Raw genomic sequence first — 23,741 nt, 5'->3', positions numbered from 1 at the left:
CTCCATTCCATCCTAGAGGGTCTTTGGGAGGGAGACTTTTTTGCTTCGGTAGACCTGACAGAGGCCTACCTCCATGTACCCATAGACCCCAACTACCATCAGTTCTTGAGGTTTTGCTATGGCGGCTGCCATTTTCAATACAGGGCTCTCCCATTCGGCCTGTAATCAGCCCCACAGACTTTGTGATGACCCGTAGTCTCTCAAAATAACCCAAAACCCAAAACATATATTCAAGTCCGGTAAAGCCTTCAACTTAACTTCACTGTTTTATTAGGCACAGTTTAAAGTCACAAAAGTAAATAAGGAGGCAAACAAAAAACCAAACAAACCGCATTGATGAGAGTTCTGAAGCAAGCCGAGATAACTAATTATAAACTCCAGGAAAATAGCCAAGAAAAGTCCATGGGAAGAACACCAACAAAGATAAGCCTCTTTCAAGGTGAACACTAATTGACTTCTGCAATTCTGCACAGTTGGAAACTTATATACATAGCTCCCACCTGCAAGCCACGAGGAGGATCATGGTAATCTCTTCTTGAGTAGACCTCGCTTTTCCCTGATCCTCTCCTCCCTGCGTGACCTTGGATGGATAGGGGATGGGCCTGGATCCTCCTCTGACTGCTCAGCCCGCCTCTGCCCTTCCCCAGCCTCCTCCACCACCTCTGGAGCCACACTCCCACTCCCTGTTGGCTGTTCCTCCTCTTCCTCAGAGTCAGACTCCACCAGGGGCATGACAGACTTTTACCAAGTTCCTGGCGGCCATAGCGGCATACCTCAGATCCTTACCCATCAGGATCCAGTGCTATTTGGACGACATCCTGACCCCAGGTGGAGGAGTATCTGATGTTGACAATCAGGATCCTTCGAGAGCACGGGTTTTCGATAAACCTGAACAAATGCCACCTAGTCCCATCGACTCGTCTCTTGCATTTAGGGGCTATCATAGACACTTTGGCGAGTCAGGTCTTTCTCTCACTGAAGACAGTATAAGGGATGTCACATCACAGATCCTGTCATCCAAAGAGGCCCCTATCATCTTGCTGTCTCAACTTCTCAGCAAGATGATATCGTGCATCGGTATCGTCCCATGGGCCCACTTCCATACCCGAACCCTGCTGTGGTTCCGGCTCCCCTACCAGAGGGCGGGCAGGGGTGACTCACTGAGGACAGTTCGTGTCCTCTTGCTGGTTATTTGTTCTCTCCATTGGTGGCAGTCCCTGGCCATGGATCAGAGATGTTCGTACAGGGAGCCCCAGAGTATTACCATCACTACTGACATCAGTCTGTACGGTTGGGGGGGCCCACCTGGGAGTCCAGGTTACCCAGGGGAGGTGGTCACGGGAGGAGCTCGCCCACAACATAAATGGGCTAGAGCTCAGGGCTGCCCGCTTAGCTCTCAAGGATCTAAGGCAGGAGGTGGTGGGGAGACATGTACTTCTCCTCATGGACAATATGGCCACCAAGGCCCACATAAACTGGCAGGGGGGCACTCCAGAGCCCTGATGCAGGAGGCGACTCAATTGTGCAGGTGGGCGGAGAGACACCTGTTGTCCGTATGAGCAGAACACATCTTGGGAGTTTCCAATGTGCAGGCAGACTGGTTGAGCAGGGCCATGGTCAATCAGTTGGAATGGCGACTGCATCCCAATCTGTTCCAGGAGATGATGGAATGGTTTGGCCGTCTGATTTTGGACCTCTTTCCATCTCTTGCAGCTCCCGAGGTTCTTTGCACAGTTTCCAGCACTGGGAACAGAAGGGGTCAACATTCTCCGGTGCAGGTAGCCCCAGGGACTATTGTATGCCTTTCCCCCCCTTTCCCTGATTCTGGAGACAATCAGAATGGTACTGATAGAGAGGGCGGAGGTTCTGTTGGTCGCCCTTTAACTGGCCCAGGCGTCCATGGTTCACCGACCTGGTGGGCCTGTCAGTCGCCAGACCCTGGAGAATTCCCATGCACAAGATCTCCCTCAGCCAGGGCCCACTCGAGCATCCAGATCCAGCTTGGTTCCGGTTGACCGTCTGGTGCTTGAGCGGGGGCTCCTGAAATGGGAGAAGTTTTCCAGAAGGGTCATCCAGACCATCTAGGTGGCCAGAAAACATTCCACGACCAAATACACGACGCAACGTGGAGGATTTTCTGCGGTTGGTGTGCCAGTCACCAATTGGAACCCACTTCTGTTTCTGTTGCAAATGTGTTAGAGTTCCTGCAGGACAGTTTGGACAGAGGTCTCACCCCCAATACCTTGAAGAGACAGGTTTGGCCTTGGTGATTTCATTCAAGGACTCAACCACTCTGGCCCAACACCCCAGAGTGAAAGCCTTCCTTAGGGGAGCCACGAATTTGAAGCCACCGGTGGTCCACTGTTACCCCACCTGGGACTTGCCTAGGGTCCTGCAGGCACTGACTTCTCCCCCATTTGAACCTTTGCGTGAAGTCAGCCTTCGTCTATTCACATGCAAAGTGTCATTCTTAATGGCCATTACTTCAGCCAGGCGTATCGGCCTTATCCATCAGAAAGGACCTTTGCATTTTTTTCATGCAGACAGAGAGGTTCTGCGGTTGGACCCTACCTTTCTGCCCAAGGTGAATTCCTAAGTCCATCATTCACAGGAGTTGATTTTGCCTGACTTCTGTCCAGGGCCTACCCATGCACTGGAAAGAAAATGGCACACCTTGGATGTTAGGAGGGCCCTCCGTATTTACATCAAACAAACATCTTCCTTTATGAAGACTGAAGCCCTGTTCGTTTCCTTTCAGCCGTCAACTTTGGGCTGCAGGGCGATACCTTCTATCATGGGTCTCTGGCTTAGAGCCTGCATTGCAAAAGCCTATGAGTTACAGGCTCTTCCTGTGCCCAGGAGAATCACTGTGCACTCAACCAGGAGTGCAGTGACCATTGCAGCCTGGGCAATGCAGGCATCGGTTCTAGACATTTGTAGAGCTGCAATGTGGTAGTCTGTGACCCCATTCATAAGACATTATAAAATTGACTCCTTTGCCTTGGCAGAGGTGTCCTTTGGAAGATGAATCCTGCAGGGCGTTCATGTAGAGGTGGGGACCTCCGACCAGTCCAGTTCCCACCTGTAGGAAAGCCATCAGCCAGCTTTGGTATGTCCCATCCTGGATTCCCCCTTCGGCTCAGTGGAGAAGGGGCATTGGTCCTACCTGACACGCCTCTTCTCAGGGAGCCGAAGGGAGAATCCAGTCCCACCCTGTATTCTGTCTGGTTGGACTAAGGAGAAAATGTTTTTTCTTGTATCATCAAATAGACTATCTTTCAGAAGACGATGAGCAGCTGAATTCGCTTGGATGTTGTCTTTCTTTCTTTTTTTTTAAAGCTGCTGCCTGGATAGGGAGGGGAGATCGGAGCACTGTCTAAGCACTACAGAGGCTCCAGATGCTGGTCTCTGCCTACTCAGAAGCCCTCAGTTAATTTTTGCAGCCAAAGCCTTGCTATTAACAGCTAGATTCTTCCAGCCAAATCCCTGCCACTTCACAGCTGAGTTTCAGCTGTCAAGCCTATAATTATAGGTTGTCAAGCCTATAATTAACTTCCTGGCTTAGCAGCTTTTGTTTTAAAGGCTCAGGCTGCTGCAGAGATTCAGTCTGCATTAGCAGCCTTTGTTTTGGACTGCATGATTGAGAATAGGGGTGAGTGTGCGTGCTGGCTACCCCAGTGCGCTGGTCCTGCTGCCAATACTCAATCGCTCTCCCCAGCAACACCAGCAGCAGAGCAGCAGTCTCTAAGCAGAGCGTGGTTGCATCGCCCTGCTGAAGTAAGGCTGTTAAGATGGCTTAACAGCTCCTGTCAACAGGTAGACCAGGGAGCTTCAGCCTAGGAAGACCAGCTCCAGAAGAGCTAGGTCAACTTAACAGATACTTAACTGATAATCAAAGTTGGAAGGGACCTTGTAGGTCATCTAGTCCAACCCCCATCCAAGCGGGAGACTCTACACCATTTCTGACAGATGGCAGTCCAATCTCTTCTTGAAAGTCTCAAGTGATGGCGCTCCCACAACTTCTGAGGGCAAGGTGTTCCATTTGTTGATTGTTCTCACTGTCAGAAAGTTTCTCCTTATTTCCAGGTTAAATCTCTTCTTGTTCAAACCATTATTCTTTGTCTGGCCTACAGGCACTTTAGAAAATAGATTGACCCCTTCCTCTCTGTGGCAACCCCTCAAATATTGGAAGACTGCTATCATATCTCCCCTGATCCTTCTCTTTACTAGACTAGCCAAGCCCAGTTCCTGTAACCGTTCTTCATATGTTTTAGTCTCCAGTCCCCTAATCATCCTGGTTGCTCTTCTCTGTACTTTTTCCATAATTTCAACCTTTTTTATAATGTGGTGAACAAAACTGGATGCAGTACTCTAGGTGTGGTCTTACTAAGGCTTTATAGAGTGGTATTAGTACCTCCCTTGATCTTGATTGTATCCCTCTGTTAATACAACTTAGGATTGCATAGGCTTTTTTGGCTGCTGCTGCACACTGCTGGCTCATATTTAGCTGGTTGTCCACTAAGACTCCAAGATCCCTCTCACAGTTACTGCTATTGAGCCTGGTTTCACCCAGTCTATATGTTTACTTTTGGTTTTTCTTGTATAGGACTTTACTTTTCTCCACATTGAATTTCATTTTGTTAGATACAGCCCAGTGTTCTAGTCTGTCAAGATCCATCTGGATCTTGAGCCTATCTTCTTGGGTGTTAGCTATTCCTGCCAGCTTAGTATCATCTGCAAATTTGGTAAATTCCCCTTCTATTCCCTCATCTAAGTCGTTAATGAAGATATTGAAGAGTACTGGGCCTAAGGCGGAACCTTGTGGCACCCCACTGCTTACTTCCCTCCATGTAGACTTAGATCCATTAAGGACTACTCTTTGAGTACAGTTTGTCAGCTGGTTGCGAGTCCATCTAGTGGTGGTGCTATGTATTCCACTTTTTTCTAACTTTACTAAGAAGTAGGTTGTGGTCTACTTTGTCGAATGCCTTGCTGAAATCTTAATATATTATGTCCACAGTATTTTGCTGGTCTACTAATTTAGTCACTATGTTGAAAAATGAAATAAGATTGGTTTGGCATGATCTGTTCTTAACAAACCCATGCTGACTGCTAGTTATTATTTTACTTGTTTCTAGATGTTGGCAGATCTGTTTTTTTATTATCTTTTCCAGTATCTTCCCAGGTATTGATGTTAGGCTGATTGGTCTATAGTTTCCTAGGTCTGCTTTTTTCCCCCTTTTTTTGAAGATGGGAACCACATCAGCTCTTTTCCAGTCCTCTGGTAGTTCTCCGGTGCTCCAGGATTTTTGAAAGATATGGTGCAGTGGTTCTGAGATGACCTCTGCCAGTTCCTTTAAAACTTTGGGATGCAATCCATCAGGCCCCAGTGATTTGTTTTCTTCAAGATCAGACAGGTGTTCTCTTACTATTTTTTTTACTTATTTTAACTTTTATTTCTGGTCTGTCTTTCACAGTTATGTTTTTGGTGGGTTGAGCTATAGTTTCTTTTTGCGTGAAGCAAAGAATGAGTTAAGCAGTTCTGCTTTTTCTCTGTTGCCTGTTACTTCCTTGCCATCTTCTCTCTTTAGTGGACCAACTGTTTCCTTAATTTTTTTCTTGTTATTTATATGTTGGAAGAAACTTTTTTTTATTATCTTTGACTTTTGATGCAAGTCTTTGTTCGTTCTGAGCCTTTGCTATCCTGACTTGGTCTTTGCAGATTCTGGCTATCTGCTGATATTCTGCCTTAGTTGTATGTCCTTCTTTCCATTTTTTGTACTTGTCCTTTTTTTCTTTCAATTTGCCAGAGAGATCTTTCTGCAGCCATGCTGGTTTCATCTTGGATTTCTTGTTTTTTTTTTCTCAGTGGTATTGTGCTGGTCTGGGCTTCTTTGATCATACTTTTTAGCGTTTCCCAAGATTCTTGTTGTTTTCCCCTTTAGGATTTTCATCCATGGAATCTTTCCCAAGTTCTCTCTGAGTTTATTAAAATCAGCTCTTTTAAAATCCAAGACTCTTGTTCATTATGTTCTTTTGCTTGTGTTTGTGTTATGTTGAATTCTAATATGACATGGACACTCTCACCCAAGGTTCCTGCAGTTTCAGCTCCCTCTATCACTTCTTCTCTGTTTGTAAGAATTAAGTCCAGTATGGCTGTCCCTCTAGTTTCACCTTTACCTTTTGGACAACAAAGTTATCAGCTAGGTTGGTTAGGAACTGATTTGATTTCTCACTTGGTGCAGAATTAGTTTTCCAATTGATATCAGGATAATTGAAGTCCCCCATTACTATTGTTGTGTGTTTCCTGCATATGTTTGTTAGTTGGTTGGCAAAAAGGACATCTATTTTTTCTACTTGATTGGGTGGCCTATAATATACACCTATGGCCAAATCATTCTTTTTTTTTCTTTTATATTGACCCATATGCATTCTAGGAGGTTTTCATCTTTGGTTTCATACATTTCTGTAGCAATATAGTGGTCCTTTACATACAGTGCAACTCCACCTCCTCTTTTATGGGGTCTGTTTTTTTAATAGTTTGTATCCTTCTACCAATGTGTTCCAATCATGGGTTTCATCCCACCAAGTTTCTGTTATTCCAACTATATCATATCTACCTTCATTATTTGTAGTTCAAGTTCACCCTGTTTGTTCTCCAAACTTTGTGCACTTGTATATAAGCACTTGAGATCTTTATGTCTGACACTGTGTTTACTGTCTACGTAACCAGTGTTGTGCCTCCTGCCCCTACTTTCTTGCCACCTGTTTGATTAATGCACATGGTATGGCACTCACTATTAAATGCTTGGTTTTGGTTGACAGCAAGGTTGATAATCTTACCTGCACAAACATCTATTTTGCATGCACTGGTATCCTTATTAATTTTAGGTTGCTGGGGACAGAAATGTTCTGTATCCATTAATTCTCTGTTCCCACTGTTCAGTTTAAATGTTTATCCAGGAAATCTGTGATTTTAATGCCAAGTAACTCAGTCCCTTTCTTTGATGGATGCAAACCATCTCTTTTGTACAGTTTTTCATTGGACCAGCTGCAGACATCATGACTAATAAAACCAAAGCCTTCCCTTTTACACCACTCCTTTAGACATACATTAAACTCCACTACACGCTGCCCTTTCCCTTGTTGTTCCTTGTATACTGGTAGAACCTCTGAAAAGATAAGTTTACAGCCCATATTACTAAGTTCATACCCCATGCTCTGGAAGTCTTTCTGAACAGTACATCCTTCTGGGACAGATCATTTGTAACAAAATGTGTAATAGCATCAACATAACAGTCCTTACTGGTATTCTTGACTATCTTAAGAATACGCCTCTTGTCTCTGCTGGCAGTAGCACCTGGCAGACACCTGACCACTTTCAAAACCTCCGTATCCTTTCCTAAATCTAGCCAAGATGCTGCTGAAAAGATCAAAGTGAAGGCCATCTACTCCAGGAAGCCCTCAAGGGCTGAAGAGAAAGGTGCCAACAGGAGACAGAAGGCTCTGGACAAGCAAATCTCGAGAGCTGAACAGGAAAGTATTTCCCTCCCTCCCTCAGACAGCAACTGCCATCTCCCACCCTCAGCAATTGCAGTTCCTATGAACTAGTCACCAGAGGGCGAGAGTGAGCAGTTAGAATTCCCCATTCCAGTCATTCAGGAGGAGGTTGAGCAATATCCCTTTGCCTGCCTAGCAACAGAGTTGACTGAATCTCAGTTCAGGGATAGGGAATTTGCTCCAGTTGCTAACTTTACCTCCACTGTGGTGAGACCCCCGCCCAGTGGATAGCCAGGGATCTGGCCAGTCTGAGGAACTTAAATCCCTCATCTCACAGGCAATTTCCCTGTGGGGTAGCCTCTACTTTAACAGCTCAAAGGATACCCTCCATCCACAACTTCTGAACCTCCCCAACAGCTGTCCCATCACCTCCAGCTTCCTGTGGGAGGGGGGAGGGAGCAAAGGTCAGTATCACTTTCCCAGTCCAGTAGAAGTAGGGCATCTGTAATAGAGGATGAGGACCAGAGGGAACGGGGGTTCTCAGATGATGACCAGGACCTCCCTGATTCCCCACCATTCACTGGACTCATCTGTCCAGCATTATTTAAATCTCTTCTCCACAAAGCCAGGGCTATAGGAACCATATGCAGTGTACCTGTTGCACCAGTGGAGCCCCAAGGGTCTAACAATGTGGTTTTCTCTGAACCCATCATAATGCAGGAGGACATCCCCTACCCCAAACTTTTCTTGGATGTGGTTCAGAGACAGTGGAGCCAGCCTGCCTTCTTTCCTAACCCAGGAAGGAACGACAGGCGATTTTTCAACATAGCTCCCTCCTTATTTGATGCCCTAAGCTGCCCTCAATAGATGACCCTCTGGCTTCTCTGATCTCTTCCTCAGCAATATCTGGGGACATTGCAGAAGCCCTGAAGGCGGAAGATAAGAAGGCAGAATTAAATTTCTGCCGAATCCATCTTGCTAGTGTCTGGGCAGCTACGGCCACCTCCTTTTTTGCTAGGACTTCCCTACTCTGGCTGAAGCAGTTGCAAACAAGAGTCCCTCCAGAGGAGACCCGAATACATCAAGATATTAACAAGTTGGTGGCAGCTGCTGAGTTTTTGGCTGACTCCTCCCTACATGCTGCCCGGTTCCCCTCCAAGACTCTCACTTCTAACATCACCTCCCTGTCATTTATTATGGCTTTGCCAATGGCAGGCGGATGCCAAAACCAAGTGGAGATTAGCTTCAGCCCTGTATAGGGGTTCCTCACTGGGGAAGCTCTGAATCCCTTCCTCACAGAAAATAAAGACAAACGCAAAGTTCTAGCTTCGGTCACAGTACCATATGGCCGTCAGTTCTCCTTTCACCTGGCAGATGCCGACAATGACCAGTCACAATTCCAGTGACATTTCCCCTTTAGATTTGACCGTGAACAGGACAGATCAGGATTTAGGGACAGGCAGCAACCCCAGTCCAAACGGCCCTTTCGTGGTGCAGGGGTTTGCCCTTTTCGTCGCTCCAAGTGACTGCCAGGACCCTCCTCCCATTGGAGGCGCCTAGCCCTATTTACATTCCAATGTGAAAAGACCACCACCAACTTGTGGGTCCTCAACATCTCCACATTCCTATCCTCCCCTTACACCTGCGGTTCCTTAGGTTCTTAGGTTACTTGGGTCATCACTTCCAGTACAGAGCACTGCTGTTCATTTTAGCTTCAGCCCCCAGGTCCTTCACAAAGTTCCTAGCAGCACTGGCCACACACCTAAGGACAATTCCGGTGTACCTCCAGTGCTGGACAACATTCTCACCCAGTCTTCCTCACCCCAGCTAGCTCAGAAGGATCTGGAAATGACAACCCGTGCTCTTCAGGAACACGGATTTTCCATCAAACTTCAAAAGAGTCATCTTGTACCAACTACTCATCTGCTCCATCTAAGAGCAGTTATAGACAACAAGCTGTTCGAGGTCTATCTTTCCCAGGAGCGACAGGACAGCATCAAGTCCTTAGTCAACCAAATCAGGATGGAACGATTCGTTCCATTGGCCATACTCTCACAGCTCCTGGGAAAGATGGTCTCTTGCATAGCCATAGTACCTTGGGCTCGATCACACTTACAAACCCTGCAATTGTTTCTGCTACCATTCCAGAGGGCAGGGGGCAGCAATTCCATCTCCATGGTTAGGATACCATTAGCGAGACTTGGGTCCCTCAGGTGGTGGGTGTCCAGCAATAGCGAAGTTCAAGGAGTCCAGCTGCCGGACCCTGACCTTGGACGCCAGCCTGTTCGGATGGGGAGCTCATCTTCAGTCGCAGCTGAAGCAGGGTCAGTTGTCTCAGGCAGACCTGAAACACAACATAAACTGGCTGGAACTCCAAGCGATCCACCTTGCCCTCCGACACTTCCAGACTACCATAGAGGGACAACACTTACTGATCATGACGGACAATGTGGCCACAAATGTGGCACATCAATCACCAAGGGGGCACCCACTCCAGGTCCCTCATGCGCGAGACAAACCAACTGTTTCTCTGGGAAGAGGCTCACCTGCTTTCCATCAAGGCAGAGCACATCTTGGGGGCAACAAATTGTACAGGCGGATTTTCCCAGCAGGACCACTCCAAGTGGACTACTCCAAGTGGTGGCTGCACTGGGACATCTTCCAGGAAATGTGTGAGAGATTCGGCCACCCGATCCTGGACTTGTTCGCCACCCCGATGAACTCGCAACTGCCCAGATATTTCATGAGGTTTCCAAAACCTGGAATAGAGGGAGTCAACGCCCTCCGCTGCCCCAGGCCCGGGGCCCTATTATATGCATTCCCTCCTCTTCCCATCATACCGGAAGTGATCAGGAAACTCTTAGTGGAACAGGCAGAGATACTGCTCATCGCTTCCCATTGGCTCAGACGGCCATGGTTTGCAGATCTCATCAGCCTATCTGTGTCCCTTCCTTGGAGGATTCCTTGGGACAGGGTCTCCTGCAACCAGGGGGTCTTGGTCCACCCGGAGCCTCAATGGCTCCAACTGACCGCCTGGCACTTGAGAGGAGGATCCTGATGAGGGACAACTTTTCAAGGAAGGTGATACAATCCAGGCTTCCAGGAGACCTTCCACCAATAGAATTTAAAACTCTACTTGGAAGGCATTCTGCAGTTGGTGTACTAGATTGGACCTGGACCCCATGTCAGTCTCCATTCCACAGATCCTGGACTTTTTACAAGAGGGTCTAGACAAGGGGCTAGCCTCTAATACTATCCGGAGACAAATGGCTGCCTTGTCCTCGGTGCTGACTTATGGGGACTTGGAATCCATAGCGCACCACCTGGTAGTGCGTTCTTTCCTAAGGGGGGTAGTTAACTTGAAAACACCTGTTGTACACAGGTACCCAACTTGGGACTTGTCTAAAGTTCTACATGCCCTCACCTTAGCACCTTTTGAGCCGCTTAGGTCTAAGAGTCTGCGATACCTGTCATTCAAGGTTACCTTTTTATTTTTTGGAAAAAAACTTTATTAGTTTTACCTTTAAAAGCACAACACAACTACAAGTTATGTACAACAAAAAGACAAACAGGCCTTAGCATAGGCCAAGAGGGAAAGAGAGGAAAGCCTAAGAGAGGAAAAAGGGAAGAGTAAGGGAGGGGAAGGGTAGAGTAGGGAAAACAGTTAAAATAAAACCATATTTTGTGACTGTCTGTAAGATCCTTTCTTCTTCAAAAATATCATCGGCAGTGCTTTTCTTTATCTCTACTTCGGAGGCCCTCGGCCATAGTTTTCCTAGAGGTGATCTATCTTTGGTTTAGCCAATTATACAAAGGATTCCAATTGTTGTAATAGGATGAGGATTCTTTATTTATTTTTTTAAGCAAATTTTATTAATTTCAAAGACAAACAAATCATCATCAACCATTACATATTTGAACCTTTTTCCATTATAAATTTTACAAGTCAGATAAAACCTTATTTTATACAATACAATTCTATTTTAAGCCATTTCCATATGAGCATAAAAATACCTCTTATCCAATTTCTCTTTACTTCTCTTTACTCTTATTCAATTTCACTATTATTATTTCATCTATTTCTTTCTGACTTGATTACCATTATTCTCATTCTGTATTTCTACAAGGTTTTATTAATACTCTCAAAAACATAAACACACAACAAACAAACATATAAAAATCTTTTAGGAAAGTAACTTTGGCCCCAGGTACCTCTCTTTATATGGGCTTCAATTATATTCATGCTCATCTTACATATCATTACCTATTTTGTTTACCATTCTATATCTTCTATATAAACTTCTCCATACATTTCACTCTTCATAATTCTATCTTATTTAATCCATCTTAATTTAAATCATTATATTTGTATCTTTTGCCCATTCTTTATTATCCCTCTATCTCATTCCTTATAAATAAATAAAAAAAAGAATTTCTCCTGAAATCACTAATCAGAGTATGATGCCTTTCTATCCTCCCCCTAAATTAATTAGATTAACATTTAAAATAACACCTAATACCCAATCTGATTCTGCTTGGTACATTCTATCTACTAATTTTTTTCTTTTAATAACAATAAAAACAGAGTAATAAATCCAAAATGATTAAATACATAGTTAAATAATAAATCTAAATATTAAATCTTATAACATTCCCATTGCCTTTCCCTTTAATATTTTATTACATTTTAAAATCAATCATTGTTAAACATTTCAACATTTTAATTTCTTATTAACTCTTAAGCCATTCTAATTTTCTATTTCTAATACAGATGTTACAATACCATCTTATGTACCTTGCAAAATCTTTTTAAGAAAATTGTACTTTACCCTTTGTCCCTAAAAAAATTCCTCTTTTCCCATCTAATTTCAAAACTTTGTGGCTTTTCTCCGCCTTTCCCCTTTCTTTCTTCCCCCACCAAATCTTCCTCCCCCCTTCTTCTAGCCTCTGCATCTTATTTTTCTCTTTCTTAAATGTTTTTTTAGATCTTAAGTCCTTCATTTTCCTCGCTTTCTTCCTTCCTTCTTTCTTAGTTAAATTTTGGAATTCATTAAAGATGGCGTCTTCATCTTCTTCTTCTTGTTGTTCTTCTGCCTCCATCTGTTGTATTGTTTGTTGATAGTTAACCAATGCCATTTCTAAAAATAGGAAGGCATTTTCCATATCATCTTTACCGGCTGCTTTTGTTTGCTCATATTCTTCCCTCAGTTCCTCAAAAGAAAAAGCCATTATAGATCTTTTCTTTTCTTTTTTCCCTCTTTCTTCTTACACCAACCAAGATATTTTTTTAAAAAAGTAAAACAATCCCAAAATCCACAATCCTCAATCAATCCAAGCCAAGACAAAATTCTCCCTTTCTCTTCCAGGGGTAGTATCAGACAAAAGAAAAAAGAAAGTCCAAATCTATATTTTGAAGCCTTATTGGAGTTCTATTTCTGTCTTCAAACCCTTAAGGCATCTCCTCCAACAAAATCAAACCAGATGAATATATTTTTTGTCCTCTCCCTTCCGACTTATCCCATAAAGCTAGTTTTACCTGAAAAAAACAGGTTTCTCAATGTCCACTTATTAATTCCGTCGGGAAGGAGAGTAAACTTTCCTTTCAGCACCACCAAACTGCCGCTTTTTTCCTCTTCTAGAAGGTATCATTCAGAAAGTCATAATTTTCAGGAGTTTTGTTAAATATGTCTTAGAGTCCTGGGAACCAAGAAAAACTTTCTCTTTTCAAAAACTTTCTCCACTTCCTCCTGCGCATTCTTACCCGGCTGCCAGCTTCTTTGTGGCGGCCATTGCGGACCGCCGCTGCACCGTCTTGGGAAAAGGGGTTCTGCTGGCCGGGAGGGGGTCTGCAACACCCCCAAACCCCTCTCCGGATCCCCCTATCTTCAGCTGCCCCTGCAGGGCAGCTAGCTCCGGACCCGTCCGGATCGGAGCACCAAAAGCGGCTAGCGCAGCAGGGATCGCGCAGCTTCGCGAATCCCTGCCGCTCGCGAAGCCGACAAACCGGAAGTCTCAGGATTCTTTATTTTTTAATGCTTGGGTTAGTTTGTCCATTTCGGCGCATTGTAAAATTTTCTGAATAACCATATGTTCAGTGGGGATAGAAGGTAATTTCCAGCATTGGGCGAATGCCAATCTGGCTGCGGTTAAGATATGAATTACAATATACTTCGATTTTTTGGGTATTTGTTTATCGAAAATTCCTAGAAGGAAGGACTCTGGTTTGTACTCAATTTGTTCCTTGGTTATTTCCTCTAGCCAGCGCCTAATTTTTTGCCAGTACTTCTGGGTTTCCTTGCATGACCACCACATATGGAAGAAGGTACCTTCTATGCTTTGGCATTTCCAACAATTGGGGCTCGTGTTGGGGTGCATCTTCGCCAATCTCGAAGGGGCAAGTGCCATCTATAAAACATTTTATATGCGTTTTCTTTATAAGCTGCTGATTTCGTGATCTTAATGTTCCTGTTCCAGATCCTTTCCCATTCTGCTAGGGTAATGCTCCGTCCCACGTTTCTGCTCCATGCAATCATATTTCCTTTGACAATTTCTTGTTCTAATTCAGTTTCTAATAAATTTTTGTAAAATTTAGATATTTTTTTTTTGCTCGGTCCTAATAGGATTTTGTCTAATGTCTGTAATTTATTGTAGATTCCAAATTCCTTAATATCTTGTTTGTATCTACTATGAATTTGAAGGTACACCCACTGATCAATTATAAATCCTTGCTCTTGTAATTCTTGTCGTGTTTTCCTTGTGGATCTAATAAATTTTCGTACTTAATCATTTTAGTTATATCGAAATTATTAGGGTGTACTATCGCTTCCATTGGAGATAGCCAAATCGGTATTTTTAGATAGAGTTTTTTACGTACTTTTTTCCAATTGGTTAATAGAGAGTCTCTGATATGATGCCTATGGAAATATGATTGCCTGGGTTTCCCAGTTTCCCACAGAAAGGCATGCCATCCTTTTTGCATATCGTGGCCTTCTAATATTAGTGTTCTTTTGTTGGTTATATTCACCCATTCCTTTATCCATAGTAGGGTGGCTGCCTTATAATATATTTCCCAGTTTGGCAAGCCTAACCCTCCTCTGCTTTTCAAATCTTGTAGGGCTTTTATATTAATCCTAGCTTTTTCCCCCTGCCAAATAAATTTCAGTGTTATCTTGTTTAATTCCATAAAAAAAAATTTATTTAATTTGATTGGAATTGTCTGGAATAGATATAGAAATTTTGGCAGAATATTCATCTTAATCAGAGCAATCCTGCCCAATAAGGAAAGTTGTAATGTACTCCAGGAATCTAAATCTTTCTTGGATTGTTGGAGAAGTTTGTCATAATTGTTTTCTTTTAATGATTTGCTTTGTGGAGTAAGCCAAATTCCTAAGTATTTAATTTTTTTTGTCACCTGTATTCCCATTATTGTCTCCAGTTCTTTATTCTGGTCTCCTGTTAAATTTTTAGACATTAATTTCGTTTTTCCCCTATTAATTTTAAATCCTGCGACTTCTCCAAATCGTTCTAGTTCTTCTAATAAGATATGTCCTTTTTCTATGGGTTCCTCCAGAAAAAAAACCAAATCGTCAGTGAAGGCTTGTACTTTATACTCTTCTGATTTAATCCTCAGTCCTCTAATTCTCGAATTTTGCCTAATATATGTCAAAAGAGATTCTAGGGCGAATATGAAAAGCAGAGGAGAGAGAGGACAACCCTGTCTTACCCCTTTTTCTATTTTTATCGGGCCAGTTTGTTCCCCATTTATTAGAATATTTGCCTGTTGGGTGTGGTAAATTGTAGTGACGACGTTTTCGAATCTAGTGCCGAGGTTCATCTTGTATATTTTTTGAATTAAAAAATGCCAATTTAAATTGTCGAATGCTTTTTCAGCGTCCAAAAACATAAATGCAAATTGTTTTTCCGGATGGGCTTCATAGAATTCTGAAATGTCTATCACTGTTCTTAAATTATTCTTAATTTGTCGAAATGGGAGAAATCCATTTTGATCTTCATGGATATGTGTGTTTAAAACCTGTTTGGCTATTATAGCCAACCTATTGGCTATTATAGAAGAGAATAGTTTGTAATCTGCATTCAGGAGCAAGATTGGTCTATAATTATTAATACGTCTATGGTCTAGGTCCTCCTTCGGGATCACCAAAATTAAGGCTCCCCTCCACGAGTCCGGCATCTTGGCTGCTAGGAGTACCTCATTGAATACTTCCAGCATCAGTGGTCCAATTTGTTCTATGATTGTTTTGTAAAGTTCTACAGGTATCCCGTCCGGTCCTGGCGCTTTATTGTTACTTTGCTTCTCTATTGCTGACTTCAGTTCGGACCATGTTATATTTTTGTTTAATAATTCTATCTCTTCCTCTCCAATTGCTTTATCGTTCGCTTCCTCTAGGTATTTCATTATTTTGTCCTCACAGACTTCTTCCTTTTTGTATAATTTCCCAAAGTATTTGAAAGTGATCTCTTTTTTCTTCTCTATCTCCTCTTGCAAATTGCCCCTCTCGTCTATTAATTGGTGTATTATTCTTTTTCTTTCGTTTTTTTAAGTTTGTGGGCTAGCCATCTCCCTGGCTTGTTTGCATGCTCAAAATAAATTTGTTTGGTCATTTTCAGACTAATCTCCAATTTTTCTTGTTCCAGTAAATTTAGTTTATGTTTAGTTGGTATTAACTGGTTCTGTATTCTTTGATTTTTGGGGTTCTTTTGTAGTTGGGTTTCTAAATCCTTAATTTCTTGTTGTAAGTTACTTTGTTGGGCATACTTTCTTTTATTTCTCATAGCGTTGTAAGAGATTGTTGTTCCTCTTATAAATGCCTTCATTGTGTCCCATATATTTTGTTTCAAAGTTAGTTCATTATTATTTTCCTTTAAGAAGAAGTTCAGTTCTTCTTTCACTTTATTAGTATATTCTTCTTCTTTTATTAAGTGAGTATTAAGAGTCCATCTTCTCTTTGGTTTTCTTCTACCTCTCCAGGTTATTTGAATTGGGTTGTGGTCAGCCCAGTCGTTTGGTAAGATTTCGCTATCTTTGATTTCATTAATTAATTCACCATTTATCCAAGCCATATCTATTCTTGTCCAAATTTTGTGTGGGTTAGAGTAATAAGTAAACTGTTCTTTTTGGGGGTTTAGTTTTCTCCAGATATCTACCAGATTCAGTTCATTCATCATATCCTTACATGGCTTCGAAAATTCTCTTTTTCCTTTTTTGTTCTTACTCATGTTACTATGATCCTTCCGGTAGTCAGCAATAGAGTTAAAATCGCCAATCAGACAAATATTGCCTTTTTCGAAATCTATTATTTTTTGGTGGAGATGTTTGAAAAATTTACCTTGATCATCATTTGGGGCATAGATTACTACCAGTAAAAATGTAATGCCATTAATTGAAGTTTGTACCACCAGAGTTCTTCCTTCAGGGTCCGCCCAGATTAATTCCGCTTTTAAATCATCTCTCATATATATTGCAATACCTTTCTTTTTGTGCTTATCTGCTGGTGCTGTAAATAATTTTCCCAGTTTTGGACAATCTAGAAATTTCTCCTCACTTTTCCTAATGTGTGTTTCTTGTATGCAAATTATATCAACGTTTTGTTTTATTAGTTTGGTTAGAATCCTCTTCCTTTTAGCTCTTGAATTTAGGCCATTTATATTGATGGAAAGGATTTTCCTTCCTTCCTCCATTTACTTAAGTCTGCCTCGCTTTTTGTCTTGTAATTATACGACTCTCTTCTTGTGGTTGGTATGGGGTTGTTTCTTCTCTTTCTTGTTGTAGGTTGTCTTTCCCTTGAGTTTGGACGGGTCTTTCTTCTTTGTTCCTATGGCGGTTCCGATCTTCCTGCGTGTTCCTTTGGGTTTCCTCCCTAGTGTGTTGATCCTCCGTGATTGTTAGCTGTTCTAGGAAGTCTTGTGCTTGAGTCTATTTTAATTTTTCTTCCCTTCCACGATATTAGCATCCCTTCTGGAATTTGCCATTTGAATGAGATTTCTTTTTTATTTAAGTGGTTAGCTAAAAATTTATATTCTTGCCTTAAGGCCCTCACTTTTCTTGGAATCTGCTTAAGAACTATGATCTCTTTGCCCTCATATAATATTCTCTCATCTCTGGCCATTCTAAGTATTAGGTCTCTCACGCATCTTCTTGAAAAGCGGATATGGATCTCCCTTGGGCACTTGTGACGCCTTGCGTAACTGGTGTTCACCCTATAGACTTCGTCGAATTCTTTGAGTAGGTCATCTTTCTCTTTTTCAACTAGTTCAGCCAACAAACCTGCCATTAATTGCTCTAGTTCTTCATTTTGGGATTCCTCCACGTTTTGGAACCTTAGGTATGCCGCTGCTCTGTCCATCTCAAGTTGGACCAAGGAATCTTCCATTTCTCTATTAACATTTTTAAAGTCTTCCTCAGTCCTTTTTAGGTTCCTCTCCACTCGTTCTGTCCTCCTCTCTATTTCTTTTATTTTTATTTCAGTTCTTTCCATGGCCAATTGCATTGTCCCAACCTTATCTTCAACTTTCTGTATATCTGCTCTCATCTCCTCTTTTAATTTACCCATTTCTTCCTTCAGTTCGCTAATATCGGCTCTGGTCTCATTGTGGTTCCTAATCATAATCTCCTGCATTCTAGACATTGATTCTTGCAGGGATAATAGCGTCGCTTGCAGATTGGCATTAGTGACGGTCGGTTGTTTTTCTCCTGTCAAGGTCTCTTCTATAGTTTTCTGCATTGTTGGGGAGGCAGTTGCCAAAGTTGTCGTCAAGGTCTGGGTGTTCTTCCTTCCCGATTTCAGGGCCGTGGTTGTTGTGGAAGTCCTCTGATAAGATTTGTTTTTGCAATTGGACAATGTTAAGAATATTATCCCAAATCACCATTCGATGTAATAGCCCTTTAAGTGTGATTGCAAGTCTATTTACTAAGCTTACACACCAAGTTATTTTAGATCTCTATCTTCGACCCAATTTGTCGCTTAGGCAATTTAAATTCAATAAAGAGTTATCAAATAGAATAACAAATACAATAGAATGTTATCAAATATTTTGTATTATGTATTATATATTATATATTATTCTCTATACTAAGTTCATATATCAAAGTTAATTATATTTAACCCCTAATACATCAATACCATATCAAATCAAACTTATTTAAAGCTAGCAAACAACTCTGGAATTTCTCACTCTGTATATACCTTTATCCTATAATGTAATTAATATTCAAGGTTCCAGTTAATCTGAGTCAACCCTATTTAACAGACCTTAAAATTTTTGTATATTCAAGAGACTCTAATCAGTAAACCCTAATAACTATAATAACTATAATAAGCAGTTTGCCTTTACATCTATATTTCTAATTATTATAGAGAGAAAGGAAAGACTAAGAGAGAAAGGGAGAGAGAAAGGGTGCGGGAAGAAAAGGGTCTTTTAGATTTCGGGGAATCACTAAACACGTATCTGTGGGATTAGTTCCATAGAAAAACAAGTCTGAGTTGAGGCTGGTGTTGTAGTCTTATAGTCTTTCTTCCTGGGCGCACCGAAGGAGCAGGGGGAGGAAGTGCTGACTAATTGCTGTCAGCGCTCAGCATACAGTCTTTACCAGGTTTCCGTCTGTCTCTTCCTTCTTCTTCCCTCTTCTTCCTTTCTGCCAGCAATTGTCAGTCCACAGTCACTTTGAGTGTCCATCTCAAATCGATCACTTTGGAAATCAGTTTTGTAGGCAGTGTAGCTACAAAGAAGAGGACCTTACATATAAAAGTCAATGCGTCGCTATCTCGCCCTCTACAGCTCGCTCTGCCCTCCTTCGCAGCTAATAGTTCTCCCTTAGTCTTCTAGTCTTCTCAGGCGCTGATCCCAGATGGCAATCCAATCCCGAGCTTCTTAAAGTTCCCACCGCCTTCCTCTCTCCTCGGCAATCTTCTTCCAAACGCTCCAATCCACACTTTCACTTTAAGTGTCGAGCCATTCTGTCCACGTTAATCCCCCTTTCACTTTTCGAACTGCTTTTCTAGCCGCTTGTCTCCAGCATCCCACCACTGTTACTCACACTGAAAGAGGGAGAGTCAGACCGATCTCACTCACGGCTTTTGTAGTCCTTCTGCCCTTTTCAGCTCGGATCTTTCAGGCTGTCACTTTTCGCTTCGTCAGTTCAGTGACAGACCGGACTTTGGAGCCGCCATTAGCTGGCGGCTGGCTCAATCGCGCTGGTCTCAGAGGCTCTTCCTTCGTTGCTGGGGAGTTGCCTTCCCCCAATCAGCAACCCGGGGGTCCTCTATTCTGACACGAAGTTCTACGGGTTTCGTGTATCCACTGGGGATCCCTCCAAACGCAAGAAGAGGTGATCGAAAGCCACAGCTTGGCTTTTCCACCTCTGGACGTCCCTGTCCTGCCACCGGAAGTCTCAAGGTTACCTTTTTAATGGCCAGGCAAATATCAGAGCTGGCTGCTCTCTCCATCAGAGAGGAACTTTGCACCTTCCATGCAGACAGGGTGGTTCTATGTCTAGATCCCTCCTTCATCCCCAAGATCAACTCCTAGTTTCACCGGGCCCAGGAGATAGTGCTGCCAAACTTCTGTCCAGGACCTTCTCATCCACTGGAACAGAAATGGCACACACTGCACATGAGGACAGCACTACATAGATATATCAAACGAACTCCGCCTCACTGCAAAACTTAATCACTGTTTGTCTCATTTCAAACATCTTCTCTAGGTTCAAAGGTCACTTTATTGACCATAGTCTGTTGGATAAGGGCGTGTATAGCCAAGGCCTATGAGACATAGTCTATTCCGGTCCCCAGATGATTAACCGCCTATTCTACTCAAAGTGCTGCAACTACAGCTGCTTGGGCGACGCAGGCCTTGATTGAAAAGATTTGCAGGGCGGCGACATGGTCTTCACCATCTCCCTTTGTATGCCACTATAAGCTGGATACATTCACCTCGGCTGAGGCTGCTTTTGGCAGGAGGTGCTTCAGTGAGTGCATGTCGATAGGGGGACTCAGGACCAGACCAATTCCTGCCCATAGGGACAGCCAGGCTTTGGTATGTCCCATGTATGTATTCTCCAATCGACATGCTGGAGAAAGAGCATTGTCTTACCTGAACGCTTCTTCTCAGCACAGCGATAGAGAATCTACTCCCCCCCCCCCCAGAGGCAGTCAAGTCCCTCATTCAGGATAGGAAGAGCCAATGCCACCAAAAAGTCCTTCAGATAGCTGCGCTTCGTCGTGAACTAGGAAAGTGACAGTTGACAGAGGGGTGTAGTTAAAAAAAAAAGGACTCAGTCTCTGGGCAGAAAGGCATGTATCTACCCCATGTGTGGATTCTCTATCGCCGTGCTGAGAAGAAGCGTTCAGGTAAGACAACGTTCTTTCCATGAAATTATTATAATGAATACACACAGATTCATTTATATGCAAGGGTTCATTTATATGCATAGGTTTGTAGAATATGTTCTCACAAGTAAAAAGTGCATATATTTATTTATGCATTATAGAAACCATGTAATTGGAAAATTGACTTTTACCTGTCTTTAGTAAATATGAAATATACATGTTCTTCAATTTTACTTTTTTATTAATATGCATTGTCATATGACATTAGGGAAAGGACTTTAGTCTATAAAATTAGATGACTTGATTTTGAATTTTAAATGGTTTTATATTTCTGTAACTATGCAGAGAGGATTTTTGAAGACCATGAAAATTTAGTCGAAAACCTCCTGAACTGGACAAGAGATAGTCAAAACAAACTGATGTTTGTTGAACGTATTGAAAAATATGCCCTTTTTAAAAATCCCCAAGTAAGTATAATGCTTTCCATCAATCTTGTATTATTGTCACAGACCAGAATAAAAATTAAAAATTTTAAAATAAAACAAGACATAATGTATTATGTATTAAAATTAATGGTGAGATCATCAATGGGTAGAAACAAATGTCAGATCCAGTGTATCTGCCATTCTTCAATGGAAGAAGAAGGGGGGGAGTTGGTACAAGTAATCCTTTTTGATGTGACTTGAATATCTTAAGTCTTGTATTGAATCTGTATAACTTGCACATGATATACAACTGGGGACTGGAGTCCAGATGCCTGGAAACTTGTCACCCCTTGGAGAGATAGCAAGAGAAGGGGCCATAAAAATTCCAGCTCTGAAAGAAACTTCCTGGGAAACCTTTCTAAGATACATTCCCAGAAAAGGGGGGTGGGATTAACATGTTGTTTCTTTGTTTGACTAAATCCACATCAGAATAAAGTTCTAACTCCCTTTATCTATACTGTATGCCTGGAGGCATCTGTATGCCTGGAGGCATCTGTATGCCTGTTTTGGCTAGTACCTGGATCACTTCCTTTCAATAAAGAATTCTTTTTGAAGTACCTAGCTTTCAGAAGTTCATTCTTATCAGTTGAAGAGGAAAGAGTCTGGTCCTTACAATAAAGCTCTTTTTTCTACTTTTGAACATCCATTCTGGCTTAAACATCCTTTGTGGTGGTTGTTTTTATATGCTTAATGCATTAAAATTTATTAAATATAATTTATTGAAACCATAACTGTGATCTGAAAGGGAGTATTTCTTAAATTTATTTTGATTTTCCATTCCCTTCCTAATAATATTCTGAGAAATATTAAAAAATGTATTTGCATTTAAATTTTTGACCAGGTTTTTGTATCTGGGAATAAACATGCCTGCCTTAACCTGCCTTTAGATTTCATATTATTCCCATAAATTTATATATGTTTCCATATAGAAAAGATTTGTTCAAAAATAGCACTCTATTAGCATCAGGAAAAGATGAGACTCAGATAGCTATTTCATTTCTATTATTTTACATCAGTCAACTGTAGCTTCTATTTCTCTATTGCAGAATTATCTTCTTGGGAAAAGAGAAACCTCTGAAATGGCAGACAGGAACAAGGAAGTACTACTGGAGGTAAGTTGATAAGAGGGTAACCACTTCACTATGAACCACAAAAAGGAAATCTGCTGCATTAATATCTTGAAACAGTCCAGAACTCACCCACAGAATTCAACTAAAATCTGTCTGCCACGTGAAAAATAATGAAGAATATTGTAGTATTCATCTGCCATAATTAAGATGTTCGATGAGGAAATGTTAGTTACTTAGAAATAGGACCAAACAGAAACTTGGAATAGTGGAAAAGTATGTTTTTCAGAAAAGTGTTTTTCCAGAATACTTTCTCTATCTCGGCATGCTTAAATGACTGAGTCTTATACCAGGATTAGGGAGCTAAACTTGTTTCCCTGCTTAAGTCATACAAGTCCCCATAGGCCAGGATACCTATCCTTTTGGGCTGAAGTTCCCCATCCTCATTCTAAGAGATAGAAAAGGAAATACTGAATAGACAACTAACACGAAAAGGTTTCTTGTTAATACATAAAGTTCATTTTTCACAATTCCTTTACCCATATGTTCTAGGAGTGTTTTTGTGGAAGCTCAGTAACAGTGCCAGAAATCGAGGGAGTCCTGTGGCTGAAAGATGATGGTAAAAAATCTTGGAAGAAGCGTTACTTTCTTCTGCGAGCTTCTGGAATCTACTATGTTCCAAAAGGAAAAGCAAAGGTGAAATCTCTTTTGAATCTCATATAATGCTCGTCTTTTCAAATGCACTTGACTGCAACTTTTACTACCCAAAACACACTGTAAAATGCACTTTTATGATTTATTTATGAAGCAGGCATCAAAATATTACATTGCACTGGGAATGTTCAAAGCTGAGCCTTCACTTTCAAATTGACTAGCGGCCTGAAAAAGATTATACACACACACACACACACACACACCCCTATAGCTTCTGTTATGATTGCTGGAATATGCTTGTTTCATCTAGGTTCAGCACATAATTTTTAAACATTGTGGCGATGGAATCCTGAAATCCAATATGGATTTGGAAGAAATCATCAATATTGTACATATTATTCCAACAAAGTTTTGGGGTTTTATATATATAAAAACTTTGTTGGAGTAATATGTACAATATTGATGATTTCTTCCAAAGCTGGATCTATCAGTTAAAAATTCACCTAATCTTCAGAGGATATCATTAAATAATGGATAATTGATAATTACTATAAAAAAGATGCATCATTTGTGTATGCAGTGAAACCTTTATTAAACAGACTCTGTTTAGGAGATTTCAGATACATCTGACCAAATTTCTGGCCAGACTTCCTTCCAAAATAATGGTCTTGTACCCAAAATATAGTAAT

The 23,741-nt window shown here is 41.7% G+C and overlaps 1 protein-coding gene across 1 annotated transcript in view; it reads left to right on the top strand.

The window, feature by feature from the left end:
* RAPH1 (Ras association (RalGDS/AF-6) and pleckstrin homology domains 1) overlaps positions 1 to 23,741 on the top strand; it is a 188,850-nt gene that overhangs the window by 150,434 nt on the left and 14,675 nt on the right. The window contains 3 exon segments of the mRNA XM_026681279.2: positions 21,192 to 21,313; positions 22,378 to 22,443; positions 22,951 to 23,094. Of these exon segments, the coding sequence (XP_026537064.2) occupies positions 21,192 to 21,313; positions 22,378 to 22,443; positions 22,951 to 23,094 (332 nt within the window).

This window comes from Notechis scutatus, chromosome 1 (genome assembly GCF_049901735.1).
Source record: "Notechis scutatus isolate UNSWTSFEM ecotype Mainland chromosome 1, rNotScu1.2, whole genome shotgun sequence".
In the NCBI taxonomy this organism is placed as follows: Eukaryota; Metazoa; Chordata; class Lepidosauria; order Squamata; family Elapidae; genus Notechis; species Notechis scutatus.
Note: the sequence above shows the minus strand (reverse complement) of the source record. Positions and strands in the feature narration are given on the sequence as shown.